The sequence below is a fragment of the Bactrocera tryoni genome, unplaced genomic scaffold (genome assembly GCF_016617805.1).
Source record: "Bactrocera tryoni isolate S06 unplaced genomic scaffold, CSIRO_BtryS06_freeze2 scaffold_11, whole genome shotgun sequence".
Classification (NCBI taxonomy): Eukaryota; Metazoa; Arthropoda; class Insecta; order Diptera; family Tephritidae; genus Bactrocera; species Bactrocera tryoni.
Window position 1 is genome coordinate 10,670,462 of NW_024395824.1, and position 13,668 is coordinate 10,684,129.

General features: G+C 36.8%; 1 protein-coding gene across 3 annotated transcripts in view; it reads left to right on the forward strand.

Moving 5' to 3' along the window:
* The window catches only part of LOC120779507, a 60,853-nt gene extending 48,264 nt beyond the window's left edge, over nucleotides 1-12,589 (forward strand). For 2 of the 3 annotated variants that reach the window (XM_040111813.1, XM_040111814.1), the window contains exons 2-4: nucleotides 5,033-6,478; nucleotides 7,448-7,662; nucleotides 7,738-12,589. In XM_040111813.1, the coding sequence (XP_039967747.1) occupies nucleotides 5,304-6,478; nucleotides 7,448-7,662; nucleotides 7,738-11,801 (5,454 nt within the window). In that variant the 5' untranslated portion in view covers nucleotides 5,033-5,303 and the 3' untranslated portion in view covers nucleotides 11,802-12,589. The remainder of the gene's footprint in view (nucleotides 1-5,032; nucleotides 6,479-7,447; nucleotides 7,663-7,737) is intronic. The other variant, XM_040111815.1, reaches the window with a different exon arrangement.
* The last annotated feature ends 1,079 nt before the right edge of the window (nucleotides 12,590-13,668 follow it).

Below are 13,668 nucleotides of genomic sequence, written 5' to 3' on the forward strand. Positions count from 1 at the left end.
GTTCTAAAATATTGGAAGGATATTTAGTATAAAAGTTTTTTTGTTTAGGAACAATAGTACTTTTCCAAGCCGATTCTTGAATAGTTTTCCTAAATGTATGAACTTCATCTTCTAAAATATCTTTAAATCTAAACTTTGAAATACTTCCAATTCGTATGTCTATTAGAGAGATAAGGTGGGATGTCGATTTCTTTTAGGTGGCCATTTAGGATTAGATATACTGGCGAATGGTCCGAATTTAAGTCCAACCCATTTCCCATGGTAATGAACGTCTTAGATATTTGTCGGGTGATGAAAAGTCGATCAAGTCAAGTAATTTTCTTGTGTCGGAAGGGTGACTGTCTGTCTGTCCGTCCGTAACTTGAGTAAAAGTTTAGATATCTTGAGGAATTTTGGTACGCAGGTTTTTTAGTACAAAAAAGTTGAAGTTCGTAGATAGGCGTAATCAGACCACTGCACCGCCCACAAAACGCTCGTTAATCGAAAACTTATAAAGTGTCATAACTAAGGACTAAATTAAGTATAAAACTCTAATTTGGCAATAATCTAACAAACAAAAATTTTAAAAAAGTGTGCGTGGCCGGCCCCTCCCTATAATAAGTTTAATCTACATATCTTCTAAATCTGTAAAGCTAGAACCACCAAATTCGCGGAGCCCAAATATTATAAGAACTTCTACAGACAGTGTGAAAATAGATGAAATCGGAAGATAGCCCCATTCACTCCCCATTATGGGAGCCGGTGTGAAAATCGGACGATGGCCGTGGCACCGCCAACTTATTGGTGAAACTCCATATCTCGGGACAGGAGCACTCCTCTTACATTCCTATACAATAGTACGAAAATGGAGGAAATCGGACAACATCCACGCCTATATAATAGTACGAAAATGGAGGAAATCGGATAACATCCACGCCTACTTCCATATAACGAAAACTTATAAAGTGTCATAACTAAGGATTAAATTAAGATATAAAACTCTAATTTGGCAAAAATCTAACATACAAAAAAATTTTAAAAAGTGGGCGCGGCCGGCCCTTCTCTCTAATAAGATTAATTTACATATCTTCTAAACCTGTAAAGCTAGAACCACCAAATTCGCGAAGCCCAAATATTATAAGAACTTCTACCGACAGTATGAAAATAGATGAAATCGGAAGATAGCCTTGCTCACTCCCCATATAACGGCACTGTTGAAAAGTACTAAAGGTGCAATAAATCCATAACTAAATACGCCAGACATTAAATTTTACCTCCGAGGTAGCACAAAAAGGCTTTATGGGAGCCGGTGCGAAAATCGGACCATGGCCGTGGCACCGCCCACTTATTGGTAAAACTCCATATCTCGGGACCGGAGCACTCTTCTTACATTCCTATATAATAGTACAAAAATGGAGGAAATCGGACATCATCCACGCCTACTTCCATATAACACAATTTTAAATTTCCCTTCATTCTTTAATTTTCCAGTACACAAATCAAGAAGCAATTAAAAAAACGGGATTAAACTTTTCACAAATGATCAATTCTTCAATTAGCCCCCAATATGCTTAATATAAAGATTTTCAAACTTCCAGTTGACTTTGTACCGCATGTACCGACTAATGTGTAAGTTATCTCAATGAAAATATGAGAGCGTGTTTTACTAAGATTTACTGATCTAAACGGGGCTAGATTTTGAAATAACTGCTTTTGACCTCATCAGTTCCGGTGCGTAGAACCAACTGGAACAACTACAATAAAACAAACGTGTTTTGCTCATAACTGTGTATCTTTATGCCTAAATTAGATTTCAGCGAAAACTTGACCTAGCCCCTATATAACTAATATAAGGATTTTTTAACTTCTGGCTGACTTTACCCTATATGATTGGTTTTTTAGACATGTTAATAGAATCTGGTATTGGAAAAATAGATATAATTAGGTCGATTCTACCCCAACTCCCTTATCCTACATATAATGATTTTCGTTATTCTAACAAACCTTATGTGTCTGTTAGTGTATGAGCTAAATATAGTATATGTACAATTATTATTACAATTGTATATATATAAAATTACTTGGATTTCGGTCTCTGGGTTGGATTCGTAGAAGTTGCAAGAGTATAAAATGTTCGGTTTAAAATTAATTTTACTCTTATATTTTACATTTTTATGTTCACTAAAACTGCACTAATTCGTTTGTACACATTTATTTTACATTATATAACGCAAACATAGTTTTATGTCAATATTTAACTTATTGTTTAATTCTAATTATTTAGCAATAACAAAAGAGTTACGAACTGTCAAATAATCAAAGTTACCATACTAATATATTTTGCAAACGAACAAACAAAAATAAAATAGAAAGTAAAACTATACCCCAAATGCATAAAACATCTTTCAGTATTTTTCTTTACTTGAGAAATCCCGGTGTTGGATTCAACAAAGTTGCCAAAGCAGCCAAAAGGCATTCTACGCCAGAAAAAAACTTGATACACCCCGGTGCTGGATCAACCAGGGTTATGTTTTTGAAACGCCGTCAACGCAAAAGGACTTCTACGCGAAGAAACACACCCGGTTAATAAAACGATATTTGGCGAATGACAACGGCAATAATGCCGGAAACTTTGCTATTTTAATATTCGTTTGGCGTAAAAATATTGCCAATAAAAATATACGTATAAGCAAATGAAAAAGGGATGAAACCCTTTTGTTCTATTAAATTGGAGTAATTTGTTTATATTCTATTCGATTCCTACTTAGATAACCACTTCTTGAAAGTAACACGTTAGATATTTCGGATAGTGCAAAACTGGCTTTAATTCAAAATTTAACTTATTGTTCAATATGATTTATATAAACAAATAAATAAGTTTCCCGTAGGAGAAACTCCTCTATCCGCCCATATCCATAATCCTCGAAATCCTGGGACTGTATTCTAAGGTTTTCCCGATATTTCATTGCACATAGCATCCAGGTCCTTTTTTAATCCAGAGTAATTTTTAAGGTCGATTACCATTTAGAATGAAAATGATAAATATGAAATTATAAGATGATATTCTCCAATTTAAAACTAATTTTCATAAAGGTTAAATATTGAATTAAAGTTGTTTTGCACTACTTAATAATACGTTAAGTATTCTTTTGGCGACGCGATCTGACAGTGTGAGCGGATAGCGGAGGTCCTTAGGATTATTAAATGTGTATTTGTGTTCCAGAGTTTTCTCTTGAAAACTCATAAACAGCTGCTCACTCTTGTAGGAGATGGTACCTTCTCTGTTCTACAGCTCGAATTATTTTCTCCAATAGTAGATTGAAGAAGTCAGCGGGAGCGGGAGTCGCCCTGTCTGAAACCTTGCTTAGTATCGAATGGCTCGGAGAGGTCCTTCCCGATCCTGACGGAGCTTTTGGTACTGCCCAACGTCAGTTTATACAGCCGTATTAGTTTTGCGGGGATACCAAATTCAGACATCGCGGTATAAAGGCAGCTCCTTTTCGTGCTGTCAAAAGCAGCTTTGAAATCGACGAAGAGGTGGTGTGGTCGATTCTCTTTTAACGGGTCTTTTCCAAAATTTGGCGCATGGTGAATATCAGGTCAGTTGTTGATTTTCTATGTCTAAAGCTACACTGATAAGGTCTAATCAGTTTGTTGACGGTGGGCTTTAATCATTCACACAATACGCTCGACAGAACCTAATACTATGGGATATTGAGGAGGCTTATCCCACGGTAGTTGGCACAGATTGTGGAGTCTCCTTTTTTATGGATTGGGCAGAACACACTTAAATTCCAATCGTTGGGCATGCTTTCGTCCGACCATAATTTTACATAGAAGCTGATGCATGCTACTTATCAGTTCTTCGTCGCCGTGTTTGAATAGCTCGGCCGGCAATACATCAGCCCCCACTGCTTTGTTGTTCTCCAGACGAGTAATTGCTATTCGAACTTAACAACACTTACCGACCCAAACGGGTTTAGATCGCCGAAAAAACAGCCCTTGGTCGGATAAAATCCGAGTCAATTCTGGTGCGTAGAACCGGCTGTCGTGGGAAGTGGCTATTCGAACTTCTTCATGGTCGGGCAATGGAACGTCCCCTCCAACGTCATCTATTGAGGAATCGGGTTCACCATCTCCTGATGTTAAGCTTTCACTGTCATGCAGCAGGTTGGAGAAGTGTTCTCTCCATAATTTTAGTTTGCTCTTTGCATCGGTTACTAGATCACCTCTGGGGGTTCTTCAAGAGTGTGCTCCAGTCTTAAAACCTTCTGTTAGTCGCCGCATCTTTTCGTAGAATTTTCGAGCATTACCTCTCTCGGGCAGCTTGTCGAGCTCCTTATACTCGATCAGCTTATACAAGGTGAAAATGTCACGCTACTCTGTATGAAAGCGCAGCACTAAGATGGCTCAGCCATGTAACGAGAATGGACAACAAGAGAACGCAGAAGATAATTTTAGAGACCACAACATTCATCACTAAAGCAAGGAGAAGACAGCGATCAAGATGTATTGTTTAACTTAAAGAAGACATGAGGATGTTTGGCATACATAATTATAAAGAAACGACAAACTACCGAAAACCCCACCTCCCGGGTTGCCTCTATTTACTTTCGAAAGTGCAGGGGATCTACCCAATTTCGTTACTATAGTTCTATCGCAGACGAGACTGCGGGTGATGTATGTGAGGCTTATCTCGAACCCAACCTTATCCAACGCTCTGATAACCTTCCCTAGCCTTATGATTATATAAGCCCGCTTTATATCGAGAAAAGTATAAAAAAAATAGCCTTTACACAAGTGCTCCTTCCAGTCAGCGTAAGCACCATTTATAAATTCATTATATGCATAGAACTCTAATTCGTTTCAAATATTGGAAACAGCTTTTAGGTGAAAAAATTATATTGTGCATAAGTATAAAAATAAGCAAATAATTTGTAAAATTTCTCGTAGAGGCATTTTATTTATACTTAAGCGGTACATAATAAATAAAAAAACGTTCCATGAAATATAGAAGCAAACAATTAAATGTAAATTACCACATTTTTCGCAGATTACATTAGCTGAAAGAATGTATATTAAAGTCACTCAAAGTAAGCTGAACATTACATCATCAAAACTATTATTCGGATTTAATCGCCTGGCCGGCAACACTACAAGACGAACTTTAATCCCAGCTAAAAGTTATTTGGTCCAGTGGTTATGTCACATAACAAGCTCATTAGATAGCTTTGTAAAAATATTTGCGTGAATGTCACGTGACAAACATTTTCAGATACATTATTACAAATAATAAATTAATATTAGTGCTGAAAACATATGCTATGAGGAAAAGAATGATATTATCTTCGACTGTGAATGTGTTTGAGTCACCCTGCGAACATACGACTAAAAATCTTAAATTAAATGATCAAACAAGTTCAGAGTCTAAAATAGCTTTTGTCAGCGCCACTGAACGTAGTAGCGGACGACGAGACATCGAATGCAGCTATGCTCGCTACAATAAAAACAAAAGGAAAGTTTATGAACATTGCAATTTTTGCTATGATAACTCAAGGCTTCAGGCTGACTCTTTCTTCCCGATAATTCGATTAAAATTGCCCAAAAATCATCTAATTAATGGGACATGGCAGGAATCAATTCAACCAGAAATTGCAACCAACAGCTCACATATAACACAAAATCCACGTTGCTGTCCACAACATACAGAAACTGATGTTCATTCCGGTATTGTTGAGCTGGTAGATCATGATAACACTTGTATTATCAAATCGAGACTATTTTTGCCAGATTTTCAAAGTTTGAAATTCTCAAATGAATTTACTTCAGTATATAATGAAGCAATAAGCACAAATTGGAGATATGATTATAATAGCAATATCAATAGGTTCCATGCATTAGACGAAAATGCTAATGCAAACAAACAAACTTGTGCCAATGATGTGTCTTCTGGTGGTTTACATCAAATCTGTTGTTATTCGTTAGTTTCTGGAAAAGCCGAAGTCAGCAGCGGTAAAACAAACGAAATTAACAGTAAAAATTTAAGAAAAATACGAACTGGTGTAGCAGGTGCGAATGGAATACTTAACAGCAATACTATTCATTATATACTGTTGATATTATTATCACTGTCACAAGTTCGTTGGACGCATGCTCTACTATTAGTTGAATCGAAATATGTGAACCCTACTGATGACGATTACGTAGCTGATAGTAGCAATAATAATCCATATATGAACGCTAGCATTCCTGGCGAAAGCAGTAATCGGATTAGAGTAAAGCATGGAATGGCCGTTGGAGGAGTTATTGGTGGTATTTCGGCATTGGGCGCCAGTGGTTATATGGATAAAATGAAAATGAACAATTTGGAAAGGAGCGTTGCTGCAGTGTTAAAAAAAGTTGCCTACGGTACAACGTCAACTACAAAGCGCAGCATTCCTGACAAAAGTTACTTGCCACGTTTAACAACGATTGCCACACCATTGTTGACGACTTTACGGTAAGTGCTTACATACAGTGTCTTGTATATATTATGCAAACCAAATTTTCTTGAAGAAATGTAAATAATTAAGGCGATAAATTGACTTTAATGCAAGGTTGCAAATAATGCATCAACAAATTAGTGGATTAAAAATAATAACAATATATTGGGTAGTCGAAAAAGTCTTTTCGTATTTCTAATCAAACTTCAACTTATTTTTTTATATTTATGCTTATAAATAAATTAACTAATATGTACCATTATTCCGTCAATGTAAATCGAAATTTCCAGAACGGAAGCAAGCGAACCATTGTTGTGCTACTGATACAGCATCGTCTCCGTAAACTACAAATTTCATTGGTGGCTTGCGTGGCATTCTTCCCTTTTTATACAAAAATTTCAAAATATACCGAATTTCTTCATTATTTTCATTCACTCATTCATTTTTGAACAGCTGTGACTTTTTTTGAACTTTCCCGAATTTAATTTTTTTTGGTTAAATGAAGCTTAAAACTCACCTTTCCAATACTATATGGTATGACGCAATGTGATTGGTAGTACTGGAGATATACGACTGCAACCACATCATTTATTTTTAATTTTAGTCCAAAATTCTGAACTAAAAAATAATATTTTTAATCCCAAGAATATAATTTATTAAACAAAAAATATTTGTTTATAAAATTATATTTTTTTCGTTCTATCATTTTGAATTAGAGCTCGCACAGAGCCATAATATTTAATAGTCTAGAGTAATAGTCGTCTCACTGTCACATTTAAACGATTTACTTTGTAATTCTTAATATTAAGTTTTATATATTTATAATTTTTTAACATCAAACATACCGGATTTTGAATCTTTTAATATCAAGAAATAAAATAAAGAAAGCAGATTTACTTTCTGATCGAAGATGTTGAAAAAATTTTCAATCCAATAATTGTGAGTAAAAATTTCGCCCTGGTTTACTGCAGTATAATATTTTGCAGGTATACCGAAAAGTCATCGCAGCAACAACAAATAAATCATCATCATAGAAACTATGAGTTGGATTTGGAACGTGACCATGCATTACCCACTTCGGCGCCCAATGCGGACATATTGAAAAGTAACAGTAATCCAACTTATCCTAATCCTAATAGGCATCACAACCATGAACGTGAGCGCCATAGACATGTGATGAACTCTACTCCTTCGCCCTCAAGTAATTATTACTAACATTTCTTTTTTTCGTTTTATCGAATTTTCTAAATGTATTTTTTATTAATCGTAATTACAGTACCGAACATCCCAAAGAAAAATAATGGTCAGTTACCCTCCATACCAATGTATCCAGGCGATATGCCGTCTTATTCTCCGCCAGCACGTTCATTTTTTACTCCGCCATTGCCACCAGAATATCAGAATCCTTTTGCTGATAAACCAACGCTACGTGGTACTAACAACGAAGGAATTATACCTAATACAGGGGCTTATATAAATAGACGTCCTATACCACCCCCAAGTTTAATGCCTGGTCATGAACGTATACCATTTCGTCCACCCGATTTAGCGGCATCTACTGGGAACAATTCACCGGACGTATCTGTAGATCTTGTGCAAACTGGTAATAGCAGTGGTACTACCATACCTCTTGACACGAATGCAGATGCAGATCGCAAGAAAGCACTGAATACGCCATCTCGTGGGAGCGCTGTTAATAATAATGCAAATGTTGACAATATTAATGTTGGCGGTGTTATACATACAATGACAAGTGATGCAACCAAAAACTTTTATGATAGTTCTAATTCACAAGAGTTGCCATTGCAAAATAACAATTCCGAGCGACTGCACGGTAACCGTCAAGAAGTTTTGCCAAGTATACGACGAATTTTAAGTGGTGCTAATGGTAAAGGGGATATTCCAGAAGTACTATTAAAACAAGCCACATCTCGCCCGATTGTTAACTACAATCAACCGCCATCTTCACCGGGTGTTCTTTTGGATGGTAGTAATGTAGCGCAACATCTTGATAGTGTTGAAGAAAGTGGAATATCGAGTAGCTCAAACATCAACGAAAGCAAGAATAGTCCAACATTGAACAGAGATACGGAGATATATGATTCGCCAAAAGTGGAATCTAGCGAGCATAAATATTCTTTCAAGACCAACGCGTTCAATGAGAAACCATATGGTGGAACCATTGGTAGTAGTAATGGCAACAGAAATGGTAGCACTTCCACCCCTTCAACAGCGGCAGCTATTGGTGGACAACTTGTTGTGAATACTGCAGCTGCCACTTCTACAACATCGACGATCATTAGCGGGACGGTTGGAAAGTATCCGACATTGTCAGCAACAATTGGTAGCAGTAAAAGTGCCAGTGATCCGGTATCCTCGTCAACAGCGGCTGCTGCCTCACCTCACTTCACGTGGGCGGTCGCATGGAATATTCATGTCTATTTTTCCGTTGTACTATTCACCATTTTGGCAGTTTACTCCTTATACAAAGTGCTTACTTACAATAAGTTGACGCATCTTTTTTCACAGTCGTATTTTATGTGTATCAATCTGGTTTTGATAGTTATTTGTTCTGCTCGTATTTTCTATCTATGCTATGATGCTTATAATATTCATGCTACGTTCAACTTATTCATTTCCGAATTATTGTTAAATTTGCCTGCCACGTTGTTGACCATTTCATTTTCAGTTCTGATCTTGTATCTCTTTCTGAAAGCTTTGAACCATAAAAATAACCGTTATTCTGCCCTTATACGGCCGCTTACGGTTGTGGTTGGTTGTGGCGTACATGTCCTACTCTGCATTACACTACATTATGTAGAATCATATACACTGCAGAACCAACAGCAACAACATCTATTATATCAACAACAGCAACAACAGCTACATTATAGACGGCAGCAACAACTTTTGCATCAACATCATTATCAACACCAGCAGCAACAATTTATTTCGGCAGCTACAACACATTTGTTGGTATCCGCAGCTGGGTTTAATAGCCATTCGGCTCTCTTTCTTCAATCAGCTGCAGCACCAACATCCAACACATCGATAGGCAACACATCAGCGCCAAAAGTTCTTTCGCTCATATGTCAAATTATATATATATTTGTGTGTCTATTTCTTGGTCTGCTGTACCTCTATTTGTATCGTATTTTGAAGCGAATACTCCGTAGTAAATCTCAAAATTATATACATGGCTATCAGAATCTTTCTTATGCTATACATATCACCATAGCGACAGCTTTGTTATTTGTTTTGTTGGCTGCCTTACAAATATTTGGCGCCATTAGTATATCTACAACTCGACCATTAATACAGCAGCTAACAGCTGAGATCGATTGGTTGCAGTGGGGTTACCAGTTTTCTTTGCGATTGATTGAAATTGCTATAATAACTTTACTTTCTTGGGTCGCCGGTTTGAAAACTAGTGCCGGCAGTGGTGGAGTGGGTGTAAGCGTTAATGCATCGGCTAACGTGGATGCTCGCTATGGGGTAGCCGGAGAAAATGGTGGTGGTAATGTCGTTTTTGGAAGTGGAACAGCTAATCATAATCGCGAGAAACATGGTCACCACCACTTCCATCACAATCATTCTAATATGGCAGGTTTTTTTCTGCCATGTACATCCAGCTCGAGTCAAGAGCAGATAGATACTGACTACCCAGCAGTTTGTAACGCAAATACAAATCTTCACACTTACACAATGCGTACAGGCAAATTAATATATGACGATAGCTTTGCGTTGAACTCTTTGTCAGGGAATGGGCAGTCCCAATTGAACGGTGTTGGTAATAGTGCTACTCCAGCTGGCAATCGAAATGTAAGTGAATTTCAGTTACAGACTCAACCGACATATCAGAGACCATATGACTCGGGGTCTATTAACAGCGCAATTGTCGACGAATATGGAACGCAGAGTACGTTAGCTGGCGGAGGTGGTGGTGCATGTGGGCGCTATAGCCATGAGGTGCCACAGTATACTGATTATTTGACGGATGTCACTACTGATCATTATGAAAACCCAAACTTTGATTTGTGTGGTTCTGTAAGCGGTTCAGGATTTGGAGTATCTTCAGCAACCCCTAGTGGAGTACAAAAATTTACCAAAACTTCAACCACTTCCACAACAGCAAGTAGTAGTGGAGGTTCAGGCTCTTCCGCAACCTCGCAGCAGCAAATGTTGCTTCTGCAGAGTGATAGTTGCTATTCGGAACCTTTACAACCTGCTCACACACCCAGTTACGAATTCAATAATTTGGAAAGACCACATTTGGGAAAAGCCGGCGCTGGACCATCTTCAGATTGTTGGTCCGATCTCCACACAGGGCAACCACTATCGCGTATTATCGATAATTATAAAAGTAAACGTGAAAAGAAAATGCATACTACTTCAGATCGTGATGCTTATGATAATCCTGAGCGGCGTAGTTCAAACTCCACACATTCTTGTGCCTCTAGCCGCTATGGTGGTTACAACTCTTTTGATCGTGGCTTATACAACGGTATTCGCAAAAGTGGTACGCTGAACAATATTGTTGGTAATGGGAATGGAGGTGGTCATATGTCTGGGATAGGTATTATGCATGGTCGAAATTCATCCTCTTCATCAGCGGCGTCTTCGAATACATCAGCTCAGCGTGCATCAGGGGCACAAACGACAGCTCTGTCATCTGAAAAACATCTTCAGCAGCGCAATGGTCGAGGAAATATATCAGGTGTGGTACGTGATCCTAATCAAGATGGCGAAAACGAACAGTTATTTAGTCGTTCGTCTCTAGATCGTAACAGCACTCACCCGCAACACCAATATCAAAATCCTGATGATACAATGTTACCAGGTAGTAATGTAGAGCGCTCTAATTTAATCAATAATGTAGATGGTTCTTGTATTACAAAAAGTAACAGCACAATATCCTTTTGCGGTGGGCATAGCCAATTGAATGATACCAACGTAGGAAATAGTAAAGCAAGTAGCCTATCATTCGTCCAAAGTAATCAGAAAAATAACACACATTCCAACCAATTCATGTTGCAAAAAAGCTATCACAACCATCAGCAACAACTCCCTGTTGCAGCAAACACTACGAAGCAACAGAAGAGACAGGAAGTTTCACTATCCACTGCAAATTCTAATTTGAGTTCATCTGAGTCAGGTGCACATAATTCTGGGACTTCTAATACATCCGTCACATCGTCGACTGCCTCCGAAAGCTCAAGTAGCCGCAGTAACGACTCGGCTATGCTTGTTGCTGAACGCGGATTCGTACGCTTTCGCGCTATTGACGACATAAACAATGCACAAGGCGTAGGTATACATAATGCATCACTACGCAATTAAGGCCGTCACTTTCTCTATTACCATCACGTACTTAGAGAGAAATATTTATGATATTGCCCTAAACCCAATGTTTTTAAATTAAAATTTAAGCAATAAATAGTTGATAGCTGTGAGTATTTTCTTTATCTCTATGTCTTTGATACACAATAGAGCAGACATTTATCGAAATTCAGCATTGTTTTAATGTAGATGTAGTGGTTGCGTAATAACTATTCTCGTAGCCTCATAACCTCGTTATTATTTTTGAAGTTTTGTTATAATATATTTCACAGTGACAAAACGCTTTTGTGATACCTACTTATAAAAATGATAATTGACTACGTGACTATGGAAATCTCAAGGTAGCTAATTAATAATAAATTTTATTTGATTAGTTTATAATTATGTATTACATTTCTGAATTTTAATTACTACTATTACTATTATGTATAACAATATAAACAAACAATATTATCTATTTTAAAATTGCCTAATTTAGAAAACGAAGTATTTTAAATAAACCGTGTATTCAATATTATTTACATTTATTACGATTTTCGAAAACCGATTTACATAATTGCAAAATGTATATTTAACGAAAATACAAACAAAATGGTTTACTGTATATACATATGTATTTTGTTTACTAAACAATATAAAACAAAAAGTTACACATTTCTCTGAGAATCGATTGCACGGTTTGTACTAAAATAAGTAATACATTATATGTAAATTATGTTTGGCATTATATTAGATTGGCTGTCATATATGTATATGTTTCCCTAAACAAAATACACACGAAAATGTAATTTGCGCAAAACAACTGATTGAAGGAAAATGAAAAGAATGCCTATCAATTTACTGACATTCACGAAAGTTAAGGTTTGATAGCCGAAACAGCCAAAAACGTAGACCCGTGGCCCGTGTACAACCTATCTTACGGGCGCGCAATATAAGTGAACAGCGAAAAACGCTACTCCTCTCTTTGCCGTAGAAATCCACGGCATTTGGATTTTTGCCGTAGAAACGTGTCAGCTGATTGCTCTCTCACCACGGCAGGGTTGCCAATCTAGATATACTGTAGTAATTATAAATAAAAGTTGCCTTCAATATGTTTGAAATTTTCTTAAACTAACGCAAAATCAGAGTCGAATGCTATTATTTATAAATATATAAACTATTTTTTAATAGTTTGTTATCAGATTTGATATTTTATATTATGAAAAATTGTAATTTAAAAGTTAGATGTGTACAAAACTATATATGCGTATTGAGCAATGGCAACATTGTTCAAATGAAAACAAACAAAGATGGCTGATTTCTGCGTTTTTACCACGGGCTCAACTTTTGACACATTTTGCTCGCTACGGAGGGAAAAGGAAGGAAGGGAGTAGCGTTTTTGACTGTTTCTGCTATAAGGAAGGCAAAGGAAGGAAGGGAGTAGCGTTTTTGGTTGTTTCGGCTATGAAGGGTAAATAATTCTGTGCCGTATTGTCCTTTTGAATTTTGCGATATATTGTTTATCGGATTTATCAGTCTTATAGAGGTTTGCAACCAAAGTACTAATAACATAAACAAATTCAAGAAGATTAGAAAGATTCACTAAAAAATGTGATGAGTTGATAGTTACAGGGGATGTTCGAGTAAGCAATGATGTTTTTTTTTTTGCAGATACTCAGCTGATATTTAAACAAATATTTTGCGCGGCGTGCAGGTGCAATGAAGAAGTGAAGTTTAAGAAGTCTTAAAAATGAATATTTAATCAATTTAACAGTGGATAACTTGGTGGATAGTGAGTGTAGTTTGCTTCTTAAATACAAAAAAGCAAGGAAACAAAGTTTTTTGCGTAAAAAAGTGGCTTATGACCGAAATTTTAAAGAAGAGGGCA